The sequence below is a fragment of the Lupinus angustifolius genome, chromosome LG20, assembly GCF_001865875.1.
Source record: "Lupinus angustifolius cultivar Tanjil chromosome LG20, LupAngTanjil_v1.0, whole genome shotgun sequence".
NCBI classification, from domain to species: domain Eukaryota; kingdom Viridiplantae; phylum Streptophyta; class Magnoliopsida; order Fabales; family Fabaceae; genus Lupinus; species Lupinus angustifolius.
The window spans coordinates 2339299-2357219 of NC_032028.1; the positions used below are offsets into that span (position 1 = coordinate 2339299).

The window sequence follows — 17921 nt, forward strand, 5'->3', positions numbered from 1 at the left end:
GATGTAGTTCACTTTTTGTAAATTTAGTCATTATATTAAATTTTTACATTTAACTTTTTATTCCAAAGTATTAAAAAGTTCAAAATCTATATTTTAAAATATTAAACAAGATCCATGCGGCCCCTAGTTGAAGAAAATATTATCCCATTCATTACCATTATTCTTAAACAATAACAATAATTTATTATATACTAAATAGATAGATGTACATCACATTTTCCCGTTGATGAGAAGAAGAGACAAATTAATATTAACTGATCACAATTCACAGAAACAAATAAAAAACAATTGGTGGATGAAAAAGAAAAATATAAAGAAAAATTGAAATCAATCTTGTATTATTTAAATCAGTACATTGTTCAATGCAAGTTAGGAAATGATCTCAGCTCAATTGTGTCATGTTATCTGAAGTACTATTCTCTGCACACTCACACTTTCAAACTTTTTTTGATTAAAAATAAAAACAATATAGATATATATATGCAATGATGTGTTTATTCATCATTGACTTTTAAAAATGTAAATAAATATTGAATGATGTAATGATTGTTTAAATCTTTACAAATAACATAAATATTACACTAATTAAAAATATGGTATCTTTAACTTGTTTGAGGTTTTGGGAGTTAACTAATATTATAACCCATTTATAAATATTAGTTGTCCAATATTTTTTTTGGTACATGTATTTTTTATCTTTTGGTAAGTAATTAATTCATTTCAAGTTGTGTTGTTGTTCCTTAATAAGTGTAATCTTTAGTGATTAAATCATTTACTTTTTCATCCAAAACACCACTATCACATCCCTTTCAAATTATTATCTTTAAAAATTAGTTTGAATACTAATTGTTATTCTCAGTCATAATAAATAATAATAATAATAATAAACATGAACTCAAATATATAATAACAAGCCAAACACGTATTGTCCTTAATATATAGGAATGGCAACGCGGCGGGTAGGAGTTGCGTTTGCACATACCCAAACTCGAACCTGAAATTTAAAACCCGAACTCAAATCGAATGGGGTTGAAAATAAAAATATCATCCCTGAACCCGCCGGGTTTCTGATAACCCGAACCCAAAAAAAACTTGAAAATAATAAAGTATTAAGGAAAATATGATATTATTTTCATGTAATTTTTCTATGTTCTCTTATATTAATTCATTTTTTTTATGTTTGAAGATCCAATAGTATGTAAAGTAAAATTAGAAATTAAAAACAATTCACAAATGATAGAAATTTCAATTTTAAATTGAATTACCTTACTTCGGGGCGAGTTCGGGTTAGAGTCTTTGCTATACCAAACCCGAAATTTAAACCGGGTAAAACCCGAACTCAATCACATCGGGTTTCCCCGTTAAATTCGGGTTCGGTTCGGACGGGTACCCACGAGTTCGATTTTTATTGCCATTCCTACTAATATATATATATATATATAATCGATTATATAATTATTTATTTTAATTCTTTTCATTTAAAGGTAATTAATTGGTATCAAATTTACCTATTGTAATGAAAAAAAATACTGGAATAAACATGCCCCATATACATATGCTCATTTGCAATATTTTGACTAAATAATTAAATACATATTATTTCTTTTCTAATAATAACACTAGATGAAAAAAGCAACCACACATATATCTAAAAATATTAATTCTTTATGTATAGCATAGTTATAAAAACCATACCGTACCGGCCGGTTCAACCGGAAAACCGGTGAACTGGGCCCTTAACCGGTACGGTACAGGTGCTAAACCGACCAAGTATCAAAACTGGTCAAAATCGGCCAAAATCGGTTAAAACCAGTCAAAACCGGCCAAAACCGGTCAAAACCGGTGAACCGGCCGGTATTTTACTAAACCGGTTAGTTTATACATATATTGTTTTTTTTAAAACTTAAAAACCCATTACAAGGTGACCCATCTTTCCAACTCTTCAACACTTCAAGGCACATGCTTCTAAAATATACTTAGATTACACATTTTGGTTCATAACATTCGTGTGTAATCTCAGTGACATTTGTGTAATCTTGGAGTACTATCTGAAGATAGGATTTGGTAGAAAAATATAATATTCATATAAAATAACTTTGAATCGTTGATGTTAAATGTTAAAAATCTAAATTTATTTGTTTTATAGAGTGAGTTGTGAAGTTATGTCATTTATTTATATTTTGTGGTTGTTAAGTATTACTTTTGGATTGATGTATGTTTTTTAATTTAAACTTTGAATTTGTCAAAGACATAAAGTTGTTTATTTATGTGAATTTTGAGTAGATTATAAATATGGATTATAAATTTGAGTATGTAATTATTTGGAAATTTTTTGTTATAGGTTTATATATATATAAATATAAGTAGGTATGTCCGGTTTAATCAGCATGCAGTTTAATTACTGAAACCACTGGTTGAACCACTGTACAAATACACCAGTACCCTAACCGGTTTGACAACCGGTACGGTTTTAACAATTGAGAATTAACTTATTAACACAAAAAGGAATACATGTAACTTCCTTGTATTAATATGGGTGGACATCTGCTGTCCCACAATAGTGTACCACTTGATGTGCCACTATTTGTGATTGGTCAGAAAAATAATTAATTATTAAAATTTTAATTTAAATACATTTTTTCAACCAATCACAAGTAGTGGCACATGGAGTGGTACTCTTTATGGGACAGTGCTCCCGTATTAATATGGATGCTAATTATTATATACTATATATAACATAATTATGAATAAATAATTCCCTTTTATAACATTACTACCTTATTATTTATATAAAATACATGCAATTTCCTACACCATAAAACACATGAATGTTTTAAAGAATAATTGTTAACAAATGGTATACTTTACAAATTTATAAACTTTTTTCCCAAATATTTAAGGGGTTTAATGAGTATAGACTATAGATCATTCGATATTATTTTAGAAGCCAAAAGAATGGAATGGCGATTTAATAGACACATCTTTTATCTTAAATGTTGTATCACTTCAAGTAGATTTTATTTTTTATTAGTAAAAAATAACACATAAATTAAAAATATATTAACTATATATATTATTGCCAATAAAAAATAATTAATACATGAAACTGTATAATGTTTAGAATAGAAGATATGGCTCCCAACCCAATAAGATGTCAGGCTAAGCTAGAGAAAAAAAAAACATCCACGTGTCAAATTATGATAGGAAAGAAATAGTAGAACCACCAACACCTTACCTAAATTTATTGATAAAAAACATGTTGAAATGCAATTTAGGTTAGTTTTAAAATTTTGCCATTTTAGTCCATATACTTTTATGTGGCTGATTTTTATATTAAAACTTATAAGAATGTGTAAAAAATAGTTTTTTTCCTCTTAATTTTCTATCCAAAACTTTAACGATATTTTTGTGTGTTGCAAATATTTAATGTTTTCTAACATAACATTTCATTCCTATATGATATAGAATTATAAAATGGATTTTTCGTCTCTACTTTTTCATTTTTTCAAAATTCACTTCCTAATTTTTCATAAGCAACACTGCTTACACGACCAAACAAATATGGGACATTAATAAAAATCTAGGAACTTACATAATAAGGATCTTATCCTTAGAATTCAATATGAAATATTATTGTCTTGCAAACACCTAGGACGAATCAACACCTACTCATATAGAATAAGACAAATGTTAAAAGATAAAACAAATGAGGGAATAAACATTAATGTTAATTTAATAATATTTTTTCTTAGAACAAATAAAACATTGTTTTCTTCAAATAGCCATTTAATCTTCAATGGTGGATTACTTACAATTTTTATTTGGTTATTACATATAACTTTATGAATGTATAATTTTATTAAATTTTAAAGTATGTAAATAAGTTTTGTACAATTAGAAAAGATTAATAATGACCAAAGCTACACAATTTTTAGTGTCAATGTTAATGACATGTTTTGTTGGTTTCTCACATGTATCATTTGCACTGGAGACAATCATGTCTGAGCCGGAAACATCCACACGTGAGGTTAACTCTTCCAGCGGACATTTTTTATCCACAAAACTCGAACCCCAATAACTTGCTTAAGGAGAATCAAGCATGTACCACTTGAACCAACGTTTGTCTCAAGTGATAGATGCTTGATTCGCCTTACCAAAAAATACGATAAAATATAACAATAAAAGTATGATATACTATTGATGTATAAATTTTTATATTTATCATCTACTGATTTTACCTCAATAAAAGTAAGATAAAATATAAGAAAAACAGCTAATGAAACAAAGCATAGTAGGGTGGGTGATTTAAATACCCTCCAAAGTTGCCAAATTCTTTGTATATTCTAAACCCTAGTCTTGCTCCTCCTTGTTCTCTGCAACAGTTCCCAAGCTGCGGATAGGGTTTAGAATTGGGATTCATACATGGATCTTCCAAGTCTCGCTCTCATTCTTCAAGCTGCTCTTAGTCCCAATCATGATCAACGCAAAGCTGCTGAGCAAAGCTTGGATCAGGTATCCACGATTTTATTTCACTCACTTCAGTTATTGATTCTATTTTCCATTTCAATTTTCGTTTTCATTCGATCAATATCATTAGTCAATTTATTCAACACTATTTGACTTGACTTACTTCCTCATCTGCATTGAATTTGATTATTTTGTAATTTTTATTTGATCAATTGAATACTAGAGTTGTGAACTGAATTGAATTTGTTACATTTATGTATGAATAGATCCAGTATGCGCCTCAGCATCTGGTGCGGCTGTTACAGATCGTCGTCGATAACAACTGTGACATGGCTGTGAGACAAGTTGCTAGCATTCATTTCAAGAACTTCATAGCCAAGAATTGGTCTCCTCATGATCCTGGTCAGCTTGCTTCTTATTCCTTCATATGTACATTCATAGACCAAGTGCCTGTTTGTTAAGTTTTTTTTTTCTTAAAAAATATGGCTTTTGATTAAGAACTTAAGCGTGCATTTCATATATATTATGTTTTTAATTTTATTTTGTAAACTGTGAAATAATAATATGTTTGTTTTATAATCTGTTTATGTTTGGATACCTTATCTGAAAACTGAATTTAAGCTAATTTGTTTCGTTTGGGTAAGGAAGAATAATTATTTTCTACATAGCAAATTACAAAAAAAAATGGTATAAAGTTGTTTGTTTATGTCATCATTATTTTTATACTATTTTTAAAGTATACAGTTTTAGCATTTATCATCATATATATTTTTACTATAATTTTTTAACTTTTAATATTTCATGACAAAATGTTAAAAAATATTAAAATAAAAGACAATATAAAAACTAATATCTATATTAAAAAACAGTAGGAGACACAAATAAATGAAAGTTACTAAACTTGAATTAGACAATCCACAAAATAAATACTCCACAAATGATAAAATAAACAATCCAAAAAAAGGCAACCCCCAATAAAAGAGAGTTCACCTTTTGCTTATTTTTTCATAAATAAAAGTTGTGTTCATAATATAGGTGAGATGTCAAACCTACTTGATACTTGTGCTGCCACTTTAAGCTTATTTTTTGAAAAATAAGCAAAAACTAGAAACTTTAATCTATACCAAACAAACACTAATTCTTATGCTTTGTTCGACCTTGCTGAAAACTTTTGTCCATAAGAAGCTGAAATTCAGAATGAAGGCCGACTTGTATAGTCTTTTTTGAACAAAGAAATCGCCTTTCACATTTAAAAAATAGTTTGGTTAGGCTTTACTAAAAATGTTAATCAAAGAAAGCTTTTAGTTGAATATGTTTGCGAATAATATTTATAGAATAATGTTTCTATATAATCACCTTTTCGAGCATGCTAAGCAAATGGTCCCTCAATTCCCTCATACATTATGCTCATGCTCTTCTGGGTCCAGATGCTCAACAACACAAGATCGCCCCTGCTGATAAAGACATTGTCAGGGATCACATCCTCATGTTCGTGGCTCAAGTTCCTCCTTTGCTGAGGTACAATCTCTCAACTCTATATATGCCTTGCATTTCATTATTTTTTCTCATTGTCTCACGTTTTCTTTGTAGGGTACAACTTGGTGAGTGCCTGAAAACCATTATACATTCTGATTACCCAGAGCAGTGTCCTCGTCTTCTGGATTGGGTCAAGCACAATTTACAGGACCAACAAGTCTATGCAGCCTTATTTGTGCTGCGCATTCTTTCTAGAAAATATGAGTAAGTTTATATTTTCCATTTCCAAAATGACTCTTCCATATATATATATATATATATCTTATTTCTCAAAACTATTTCCTTTTCTCATCCCAGGTTCAAGTCAGATGAGGAGAGAACACCAGCTTATCATATTGTTGACGAGACATTTCCTCACCTTCTCAATATATTTAGCAAGCTGGTCCATGTTGATAATCCATCAATTGAAGTAGCAGAATTGGTCAAACTTATCTGTAAAATATTCTGGTCCTCCATATATGTACGTTTCCTCCCTTCCTCATTATTTTAAGTAGCAGTAAATGCTATGTCTAATAAGAAGGTTATGTAAATCAAAGTCCTGATCACTGTGATGTGTATCTAAGTAATATTTGCTATAGCTCTTTTATAAATTATATTTGACATTTGAAATAGCAATAACAGATTACGACTTTATATGGTTCACTTGCATCACCTCTTTACTCTTTTCCACTTAAGTTCTCAGAATTTACATATTCAATTGCATGTCTATTGTTTAAATTTACCCAGTTGGAGATTCCAAAGCATTTGCTTGATCAAAATGTCTTCAGTGGCTGGATGGTGCTGTTTTTAAATGTACTGGAGAGGCCTGTTCCCTTGGAAGGTCAGCCTGTTGATCCCGAGCTTCGAAAATCATGGGGTTGGTGGAAGGTCAAAAAATGGACAGTGCACATTCTAAATAGGCTCTACTCTCGGTATGTTTGAGTTCTTTTTACTTAACAAATATGAGCTTTGCTGCTGAAGGGCCAATTGATTCTCAAATTCTATTGGTGTTTAAACTGCCATGTTACAGTTTTGGTGACTTGAAGCTGCAAAACCCTGAAAACAGAGTCTTTGCTCAAATGTTTCAGAAGCTTTATGCAGCGAAGATCTTGGACTGCCACTTAAATCTGCTGAATGTCATTCGAGTTGGTGGCTATTTACCTGACAGAGTTATCAATCTGGTTCTTCAATATCTAAGCAACAGGTGATTTTCAATGATTTTATGCTCATTAATTTGTGTTTTAATTCCATATCATTCAATCCTATCATATCCAAGCTTCCATTCAATATCTAGAGGTCTATTTTCCACCAACTCTTATTTATGTAGGTAATGATATACATCTTTAGTATGGTAACAGTGTGCACTGAACTAACATTTTTAAGTAAATAATTTCATTAGAAGAGAATATAATAGTTTAATGTTAAATGTTATGGCACTAGTTAGTTCCCTTAATTTTTAGGTGTCGGCTTCACCATGCTTGCCAATCATTTTTTGGGAGAGAAATACCAATCTGATAGCTTTCCCTGTTTCTCTTGGGCATTAATGTCCCATCTAATGCACATCATTATTGACGCCAATACATCATTTGAATGCCAGGCAAGGGTGTAATAAATAAATACATATTTGGTTGTGCAATATTCAATGAGGGCACCCATATGGAATTATGATCTGGGTAGACATTGAAGACCTGATTGTGTGGAACCAAGTAAATTGTGATCATCTTAATTCTCGTAAGAATATACATCAAGTAAATAAGCAAGCAGTGTTGGGGTTTATATGGCCTCCGATGCCTTATCCCACAGACCCACTTCAAAATACCCCAAGGGCAGAATATAAAACATAAAAGTTGCAACCTACTAATGCCAGTAAATTTATGTAATAATGATATTAAAATGTCATGAAATATATACGATCAGCCCCAAAACCAAAATATCAGGATGGTTTGGTTTTAGAGCCTATGGGTTTATTGAAGCCAGTGTATTCCAAGTCCTGACTGATGCCTATTAAGCCCTGCAATATTTTTTTTGGGGTGGGGGTGGCTGGGACTTGAGGTGACCTTTGTCCATTGATATGCTTATCCTTCCCTTCCAGTGACCTCATTTTGCACATTTCAAGCTGAAGTAGCTTCTTGTTCATGATATGGTGGAAGAACATCTGCGGCCACTTAATCTTGAAGCTATGCAGCTATCACATAGGAAAACCTCAAGCTAGATGTTATCCTGAAGCTATATCAAGTTCATTTCCAAATTTCCAAACAGACGCTGGACAACTTTTGGTTGTGTGGAGAGTTGGAGCATATTTAAATTGAAAATATTATTAGCTCTGTTGATTGTTTTTCTGCTACTGCTGACTTTTCTTGATATATATTGATTGATTCTAGAATTAATTCTTTTCCTCTAAACTAGTTTTTTTAACTCATGCAGTATTTCAAAGAATAGCATGTATACTGTGCTGCAACCTCGGCTTGATGTTCTTCTTTTTGAAATAGTTTTCCCTCTTATGTGCTTCAATGATAATGATCAAAAGCTTTGGGATGAAGATCCACATGAATATGTAAGGAAAGGCTATGGTAAGTCTTATTGATGTTAAATGTGAAAATTGTATTTCAAAGAATTACATTGGCACATACTTATAGCCTCTAAATATTTGTTACAGACATCATTGAAGACTTGTACAGTCCTAGGACTGCCTCCATGGATTTTGTGAGCGAGCTGGTTCGAAAACGTGGGAAAGATAATCTTCACAAGTTTATTCAATTCATAGTTGAAATTTTCAAAAGGTATTTTGCTTGCTTTCTGTTAGAATAGATGATTGAAGGATTGGATGTTGTATTTAGATTTATGCTGTGCTAGGTATGATGAAGCACCTGCAGAATACAAGCCCTATAGACAGAAAGATGGCGCACTTCTTGCTATTGGCACACTTTGTGACAAATTGAAGCAAGCTGAGCCATACAAATCTGAACTTGAGCGCATGTTAGTGCAACATGTCTTTCCTGAGTTCAGCAGTCCTGTTGGCCACCTTAGGGCCAAGGTAATTTCTCCTTATAGTTTCATATATCTACATCTTTTCCCTTGTAGACGAGGCCATATACAATTCCTTTTCTCCTTTTGTGGTTCAAGCAAAAAAATTAAAAGCTAAAGCTGACATTGCACAATAACCATACGAAAACCACTTCCTACTTTTAATATTAATATCTGATTAAAAAAAGCATGGATGTTAAAAGATCTCCAAATCTTGGGAGAGGTAAACTTGTAATAGACTTTAGCATTCTCCTGTCAAAGGACTCCAATTTTCTCTTGCTCTCCTGTCTCCAAGCACTTTTTAGGATATTCTTGTATGAACATAGAAGTTTTTCATGAGAACAATGAAATTTGCTTCATCGAATGGGTGTTGTAATGCACTCCCCTTGGTTTCATTGGAAAAAACTAATCTCATTCTCTTAATTTCCCCACAATAGTCAATGACTTAAACGAATGATGCAATCCAATCCCATCTAAATTACCCACACTATAACTACATTAAACAATAGTGTTCAATTTCATATTTTGGTCTGACTTGATGTTATGCAACAATAATTTGAATCGAAGATTGATTTCAATTTTCATTTCTCCACTCATAAATTTTTTGACAATCTGTTGTTTATGTTCGAAAAACAGGCTGCATGGGTTGCAGGACAGTATGCTCACATTAACTTCTCGGATATGAACAATTTCCGGAAGGCACTGCAGTGTGTTGTATCTGGAATGCGAGATCCTGAACTTCCCGTACGCGTTGATTCTGTTTTTGGTCTGCGCTCTTTTGTTGAAGCTTGCAAAGGTGGTTTGTTATACCTATGTATTCTTTATTATTTTATGTGAATAAACCTTCAATTTAATGCTGATTATGCTTTCTTTCTTCTTTTTATCTGTTACTTCAGATTTGAATGAAATTCGCCCCATGCTCCCTCAACTCCTTGACGGTATGTGAAAACAATATTATCTGTACTTGACATTTCTTGTTTGGCTTCGGCAAATGAGTTTAACTGAAATAAAAATATATGCAGAGTTTTTCAAGCTTATGAATGAGGTTGAGAACGAGGACCTTGTTTTTACTTTGGAGACTATTGTGGACAAATTTGGGGAAGAAATGGCACCGTATGCACTTGGGTTGTGCCAAAATTTGGTAACATATCTACCAATAAAGTTGTGCCTTCGTCGTAGAGAGCTGGTATTTTTCTCTATAATAACATCACAAATTTATCTTTCAACAGGCAGCTGCATTTTGGAGGTGTATGAACTCTGCTGAAGCTGATGATGATGCTGATGATCCTGGTGCCTTGGCTGCAGTTGGTTGTTTGCGTGCTATTAGCACAATACTCGAATCAGTGAGCAGTCTTCCCCAACTCTATGTTAATATCGAGCCGACCTTGCTTCCCATAATGCGTCGAATGTTGACTACTGATGGTCAAGGTATTTGCCCCTTGGAATCATGTTTCGCTGGATGACATTAGTGGCTTTCTTTTGTTTTTATTGTGTGTGAATGTTTTCGTATACATGTTTGTCCCTTTGAATCATTGGGTGAATGTTTGTGTATACATGCCTATTGAATCAAAGGTGAATATACTTCATGGTTTGAACCACGATTCACTCTTTTTTTTACCAGTTGCATAATTGTAGGCAGGTGGTTTACTCTTAAAAATATTATGATGTGAACAAGTATTTTAGATGGATAGCTCTAGATTTGAAGAATATATTAAAGTGGCCTTATGATCAAGCATCTCATGTTCTTGATAGATAGTTTATCATAAGTTGTTAACAGTTTTTCAGCAGTTTTTAGCATTAATAATCCTTCATTTTGTGTCAAAATAAGCTGTTGGCAAGAACAGCTTAAGCTTGTTTATTTTGCACCTCAAACTCCTTGGAGTTAGGTGTGTATTTTGGTGTATGTCGTTAGATTATTGTATAAAGACTGGTTCTCAAATTTTATTTTTAATTTACCTTCCTTGTATTGATTTCCATTATCTTCTGTTCATGTCTTCAGAGGTTTTTGAAGAAATTTTGGAGATCATATCATACATGACTTTTTTCTCTCCAACAATATCATTGGATATGTGGAGTCTTTGGCCTTTGATGATGGAAGCACTAGCAGATTGGGCAATCGATTTCTTTCCAAGTATGGTGCTTAAATACATTTTGGCTACTGTTGATTTTATTTTCTCTTTCTTGCTCTGCTAAAGTCAAGCATGTTGTTCTGATCATCTTTAGGCGGACCTTTTTGATATATATTAATATGACGATCAAGATAAGTTGGTGTTTCCAATTAAACTTAAAGATAAATAGAGCTAAGAGCATAATAGGACATCTTTGTTTTTTCCTTTAAGCAGTCACTGCCCGAGTGATTAAAAAAGGGTTCATTTGTGTGGAGCTGATTTCCACGTTGCCTCTGAAAGACCGTGAATATCTTTATTTCAAGTTTCAACTATATATCTTCGGGGTTGCTTTGTCCAGAATTAGCACTCCCAACATATAAATCATATCTTTTATATAATTTGGATTTGATACATATTTATGTGGTTAGTTCTAAACTTGCAGATATTCTGGTTCCTTTGGATAATTTTATTTCAAGAGGAACTGCCAATTTCCTTACTTGCAAAGAGCCTGACTATCAACAGAGTCTATGGAATATGATTTCTTCTGTGAGTTATCTTTGCATTAGTGTTGCTTCAGCCACCACCTGTTAAGAGTGGAGCACAGCGATTAAAAGTGATTGTTATCATTATTGTTTCTATCTTTTTTATGCCTCTTATTTGTTTTCTCTAAACATTGAAGACCCTAGCAGACCAGAATTTGGAGGACAGTGATATCGACCCAGCTCCAAAGCTTATTGAAGTTGTCTTCCAGAACTGCAGAGGGCAGGTGGATCACTGGGTTGAGCCATATCTCAGGATTACAATTGAACGCTTGCATCGAACTGAAAGATCATATTTGAAATGTCTTCTCATGCAAGTGGTAAGGGTTAAGAAAATCCATATTGACATGCACAAATGATATGAACAAAAAATTGGTTTCTGGTGCTTCTTCTGTGGTTCATTCATACTACTGTTAAATTTAATAGACACCTTTGTGTTCTGGAATCTTGAGTTCTGTTAACACTTCAGAGTTACATTGGTTTGGAGTTTCAAGATGTATTATACACTTCAATGTTTAACTTACAGAAAGTGGATGACTTATGAAAAGTGGGATATGTAAAATTTTGTATGATGGTCTTCTTTGTAAACTTCTTGCTCTCCTTGTTTAGGTGAATTGCACTTCCTTAATTGATTCCTTTACAAAGTTATAATTTACAAAGAATATCTAAAAATGGGTGGCCTGAGCACAAGGCTCCTACCTAATGGATTATGAGGAAGGTATACATATGCAGCCTTACCCCCACAAACGGAGATACTATTTCCAGGACTGGAATTTGTGAATGCAAAGAAAAATATATAGCATATGACAATGAATGCAAAGAACTACTTGTCTGATGTGAATGTGATTGATTCCTTTTCTGATTGACCACTCTGAGTATAGTTTATCTATAGTGTCCGTTTATCAAGCTTCTAAAAAATGTCAGGAAAAGACATCATAAGGCAACTTCCTGCTTATTTTTTTGCAGGTTGCAGATGCTTTATACTACAATCCTGCACTGACTCTGAGCATATTGCAAAAGTTAGGAGTTGCAGAGGATATCTTCAATCTTTGGTTCAGTATGCTGCAAGAAGTTAAGAAAAGTGGTGTGCGTGCTAATTTTAAAAGGTCTGTTTTTATTCTCGCCTCTTTCAACATTTCTTCTCTTTGCTTTACGTTCTCTACTGTTCTCTACATTATATACCGTGTTGTAACAATAGAAGTCGTGTGCTACACTTCGAAGGTCTTATTGTTGTAAACTTGTTCAATCTTCATGCAGGGAACATGCCAAGAAAGTTTGCTGCCTTGGTTTAACCTCGTTATTGGCCCTTCCAGCTGATCAATTGCCAGTGGAGGCTTTAGGCAGAGTGTTCCGGGCCACTCTTGATCTTCTAGTTGCATACAAGGATCAAGCTGCAGGTCTCTATATTTTCCTTTCTCTGTAATTCTGAATTGTCACTCAGTCACATGTGGTTGAGTGCAGATTGACTTCTTTTTTACTTAGACCAAGTTTATGATTGTCCAATCCATTGTACTTACTGTGTAGAAACTGCAAAAGAGGAAGAAGCAGAAGATGATGATGATATGGATGGCTTTCTAACTGATGATGATGATGAGGAGAATGGTTCTGACAAAGAAATGGGAGTTGATGCTGAGGATGGGGATGAAGCTGATAGTAATAAATTTAGAAAGTTGGCTGAACAGGTGTGTGGATATGACTATCTACGAAACATTTGCATGCATGCGTAATAATTGAATGTAGGATATTGAATTTACCTTTTTACTTGCAATAGAGAAATTTTGTAGTATGTGTATGCACAAGCTTTTTACTATATGAAATTCTACTAGTTCACAACTAACTGATTTCATTATCCGGCTCTTGAAGTTTTATGTGATTATAAAAACCTAGCTAATTATAGCCATTACTGTTTTGGATATTATTCATGTCTAGAGTAAGTATCCGGCTATTGAAATGCAAAATATTTTGTAATCTTATATCTGCAACAATTGAAATGTAAAATATTTAACTTCCATGTCATTTTTAGTATATTGATTTTTAAAACTATTGACATATTTTTGCCATTAGTGTTAAAATCAGTTGCATACTTTTGCATATCACAATTCAGTATGTTGTATAAGTATGAAATATAATAGCTTTCAGCACTTTAACCGTAGAAGTAGTCAGCCTCATGGTTTCTTTGCTAGCGATGCATAGTGGTGGCATTTGTTTTGGCAGTTTTTTGATTCAATTAACAGTTAGCCTTAAGGTGTTTAACCAATCCAGTAAGCCATCCAGGTTGACAGTTTTGTGCTTAAGGTGCTTAATAGTTTAGTGCTCCTTTTTATCTGATTGCTTCAAATTTATGTTTTCTAATATTGTTTTTTATCTTTCTTTCACCTGTAAAAATTTGTGTAAATATTAATACATTTATCATTTGTTTATTGTTTCCTTTTTTTATAGCTTGTTGATTCTTAAATTCTAATTGTCCTTTTGCAATGTCATCCCATAGGCAAAATCATTCCGGCCTGATGATGAGGATGATGATTACTCAGATGATGACTTTAGTGACGATGAAGAGTTGCAGTCCCCAATTGATGACGTGGATCCTTTTATTTTCTTTGTGGATTCGATGAAAGGTAAGCTGATACCGCCCCAAAAAAAATGTTGGAAGGTTTCATCATTATCCTTATTGTTGACTGACATACCTTTCCTTCAAATAATTTTGCATGTAGTGTTGCAATCATCAGATCCATTAAGGTTTCAGAACCTCAGCCAGACACTTGAGTTCTCCTATCAAGCTATTGCTAATGGTGTTGCCCAGCATGCTGAGGTGAGAAGAGTAGAGATTGAAAAGGAAAAACTGGAGAAGGCATCAGCTGTTGCAAATTCTTAAGCTTTTGGATGCAAATTCTTGGGTATTTTTTTTATTTTGTTCCTCAAGTTCTTGCCTTTATCCATTATTGGTAAGAGAAGCAGCGGGTTGCTTATTTATTTGAGGCATTTGTTGGCTCATTGGTCCTATAGTTGGACTAAGAGCTTTGAAGAGTTTACAGTTTTGCAGTACTGAGTTCAGTGAACTCAAGCTCACAATGAATGTCAGAGGAAGCTGGATTCAGGAAACTCTGGTTTCTCCAACCATGGTTGAGAATTTTATATTATTGTTTGGTCTCCATGTTATGTTTTTGAGTCAGGTTTCATCTTTTTCCAATATACAGAAACCCTTTGATGTGTTCAGAAATGGTTTCATGTGTACATGTCCTGTCACATAGACGGGTAAATCTGTGTCCCCAATAATTGTATTATTGATAATTTATGGTTTTTGTGACATTTTTTTATTATAATAATTTTTGAGAATATAGTCCTGAGTTTTGGTGTATGCAAAAAAGATATTCGAGTGACTTATTGCAAACGTTGTACAACAGTCATTTCAATTCTTTATATAAATATCGTGGGAAGAATAAGGTGAATTTGTTGTGGTGAATATCATTTTTGTTCTAATTTGCTTTTAATGCTTCAGAAGCTGACATAGCACGTGATCATTGAGCTTCTATTATATGGATACATTATTATTTGGGGACAATAGAAGTCATCAATTTGGTTGGTAAAATAAAAGTATCATTGGCATAACATTTTATTTGAGGTGAGGGAAAGGGTTTATGTGTCAGTCAGAATGAATGTATTAGATGCAGCCTACAGGAAGTGGATGCTTCATGTAAAATGCTTACTACTAGTTCTCCTGTACAATCTATCTAGCCTTCCCCGAATTTATTTTCGGAATATGAACCCATGACTTATAGATCACAAAGAAGTAACATTTAGTACTATTGCTACGGGTCTTACCTCTGTCTTTTGGGAGATTAATGTAGCATGTAGTCATGTGTTTGATTCCTATATTCATGTATGGAAAACAAAGAAATGTGCATGCATTTCAATATTATTTTTAACAATATTTGACTAGTTGTTCTGTCACTCCATGAAGAGGAAAGGAAAAAGGATGAAACTGATTTCCACGTTGACGTGGGTTGTATTTCCTACTCACTAAAGTCTCAGATCCTATTATGAAGTTGGCATTTGCTTATTTAACACGTAAGTCAATAACACCTTTTTTATTTAACTTTGTTCTTTTGTTGCAATCCATTCCACTTCACCACCACTACAACAGATACAATGATGTCTCAATGAACTTGGATCACATGATTAATGGATCCCTGCCCTCGCTATTCTTAACTCTTTAATTTATCTCATTTTGGTTAAAATTCTTAGATAGACTCTTACATGTGGAGTCTTCATTGAAATTTTAGGTTTGAATCATTCATTTTTAATATAATTGTTTTTTAATCCCCATGGGACATCACATATTTATGTCAAATCTCAGTGTTATTTTTAATTGAACTTTTCTAATGTGTATAAAATCACATCTTAACTTATCCAAGAATAATGACTTTGCTTTTAGAAAATTGATGAAACACATCCACTTCATAAATCCATTGATTTGGAATATAAATTCACCCTTTTAAATAAATCAAAACATCTTTTTTGGATACATATATATAAAAAAGAGAAAAAAATGTTTGCATTTGAAAATTTTAAATTTTTTATACTTTAGTTTATTATCCACTATTCATTTCCAATCATCATTGACTTTTAAAAAATGTAATACAAATAAATAGTAAATGATATACTGATTGTGTATAATTCTATATATTGACAATGCATAGATATTAGTATTACACTCTATAAAAAAACTTCAAATTGAATAATGATTAAACAATCCTTTATGGAAAACTTACTTACAATCCAAGACTCACATGATTTTTTAATTAAAAAAGTGTCACATCAGAGGTAGAAGCCTCAATAAGCAAGAGATGACAAATATAGAATAGAGAATCAATAGTGGACAAACCTTTACTTGCAGACTACTTTAGATAAGCTTTTTTTTCTTGACTTTTACTTAGCACACTTGTATTTTGAACTCTAAATACAAAAAAACTTTGATTTGATCACCAGTAATCTACAATTAGAAGCAAAACACTCCCATAAGTGCTTTTGAGTATTAACCAAAATTGGAGGAAGTAGAGGTTGGAATTGGATAAGCATGAGTAGGGAGTTCAAATTGGTTGAACAAAATTGAAGACACAGACAGTATTTCAGGTGCCTTAAGATTGTCCCAACCCATGACATTATTTGTTGCAGTTGACCCATCAAGTCCTATATGTGTCACATGTTTCACATCTGTTGGATACCCTATTTCCATCTCTGTCTCCTTCTCAATATCCTCCTCTTTGTAAACTGATTTTGACACAAGACAATTCAATATGTTAAAAAGTCTGAATTTTTAGAATTGCCACCTTTTGAGATTATTGAATTAATTTTGAGTGATCACATTACTTGTATTGAAATATAGTAGTGGATTTGTTCTTGATCATAAACCAAGTGGAAAATTAACAATGAGTGAGGAAGATTAATGTATACTTTACTCACAAAATAATTGAGATAAACTCTTGATGATGCAATGTACCCTTTCAGCTATTCTAGGCTTTGGTAGAGCCAGAAACCCTGAAGAAGAAGAAAATGGCCTTCTTCTCTTGATTTTAGCCATTAATGTTCTCCCTTCTCTGCCTGCTTGTCTTACTTGCATGCATAACAAACAACTCAGATCATAGATAGTATTCAAATCTCAAAACATACCATTGTATTAAATAGTACGTGGTCGTTGTCATGTTACATTTACTACAAAAAAAGGTCTAGTTAGCCACAATCGGTTTCGAAGACTTTCAAAATCACAATATTAGACACAACTGTGATCGTTGATTTAAAATCGGAAAGATCAATATTCGAATAACATAAAGAGAGATTCTCTTACTCGGAATAATAGCGCCGCCTGGTGAGCCTAACTCAACACTTGAATGGGAAGCACAGCCAAAAGAGAGTGGAAGAACTACTAATCTTTTCATACGGTGGTCTCTCATTTGTTCCAAAACCAAATACAAATGTTAGGTGCAGTGCATGCTTCTATTAACTCAAGGCTTATATTAGGGTCACTGTTTGTCTTCATGTACAAGCTACAATGATTTACATGATGAAATAATCGTCAAGTCATGTTTGGTATGTGAAACAATGAACATATATATTACATATGGTGATGGAGTAGGTGTGTTAGTTGGTTAAACTGTGCAGCTCAACCTGCTTTTGCTCTAGGATTAATATTAATATTAAGTTCTAAAACTTATTCCAATGTTAGGCCCAAAATAATAATCATCATATCACAAAGTGGGTTCCTTTTAACTTG

At 32.7% G+C, this 17921-nt stretch overlaps 2 protein-coding genes across 5 annotated transcripts; one reads left to right on the plus strand and one right to left on the minus strand.

Annotated features, from left to right (window-relative positions):
• LOC109336181 (importin beta-like SAD2) lies at nucleotides 4323-15093 on the plus strand. The gene is made up of 22 exons (XM_019572613.1): nucleotides 4323-4512; nucleotides 4734-4869; nucleotides 5895-5985; nucleotides 6058-6207; nucleotides 6301-6463; nucleotides 6730-6914; nucleotides 7013-7186; nucleotides 8407-8552; nucleotides 8639-8762; nucleotides 8836-9016; nucleotides 9643-9802; nucleotides 9903-9944; nucleotides 10029-10147; nucleotides 10236-10434; nucleotides 11006-11137; nucleotides 11557-11660; nucleotides 11794-11973; nucleotides 12620-12759; nucleotides 12911-13050; nucleotides 13178-13335; nucleotides 14142-14268; nucleotides 14365-15093. Exons 1-22 carry the CDS (start codon nucleotides 4423-4425, stop codon nucleotides 14523-14525), a joined length of 3102 nt encoding a protein of 1033 aa, XP_019428158.1. The 5' UTR covers nucleotides 4323-4422; the 3' UTR covers nucleotides 14526-15093.
• On the minus strand, nucleotides 16448-17841 carry LOC109335334 (CRIB domain-containing protein RIC4-like). Of its 4 annotated transcripts, none has more exons than XM_019571473.1 (3): nucleotides 17514-17841; nucleotides 17114-17254; nucleotides 16448-16921 (listed from the first exon to the last, which is right to left on the minus strand). In XM_019571473.1, the coding sequence occupies exons 1-3, from the start codon at nucleotides 17599-17601 to the stop codon at nucleotides 16686-16688; spliced, it is 465 nt and encodes a 154-aa protein (XP_019427018.1). In that variant the 5' UTR covers nucleotides 17602-17841; the 3' UTR covers nucleotides 16448-16685. The 4 variants fall into 4 exon arrangements, with proteins under 4 accessions (XP_019427018.1, XP_019427017.1, XP_019427019.1 ...); XM_019571472.1 differs by having other exon boundaries at nucleotides 17114-17263; nucleotides 17496-17835; XM_019571474.1 differs by having other exon boundaries at nucleotides 17114-17259; nucleotides 17496-17584.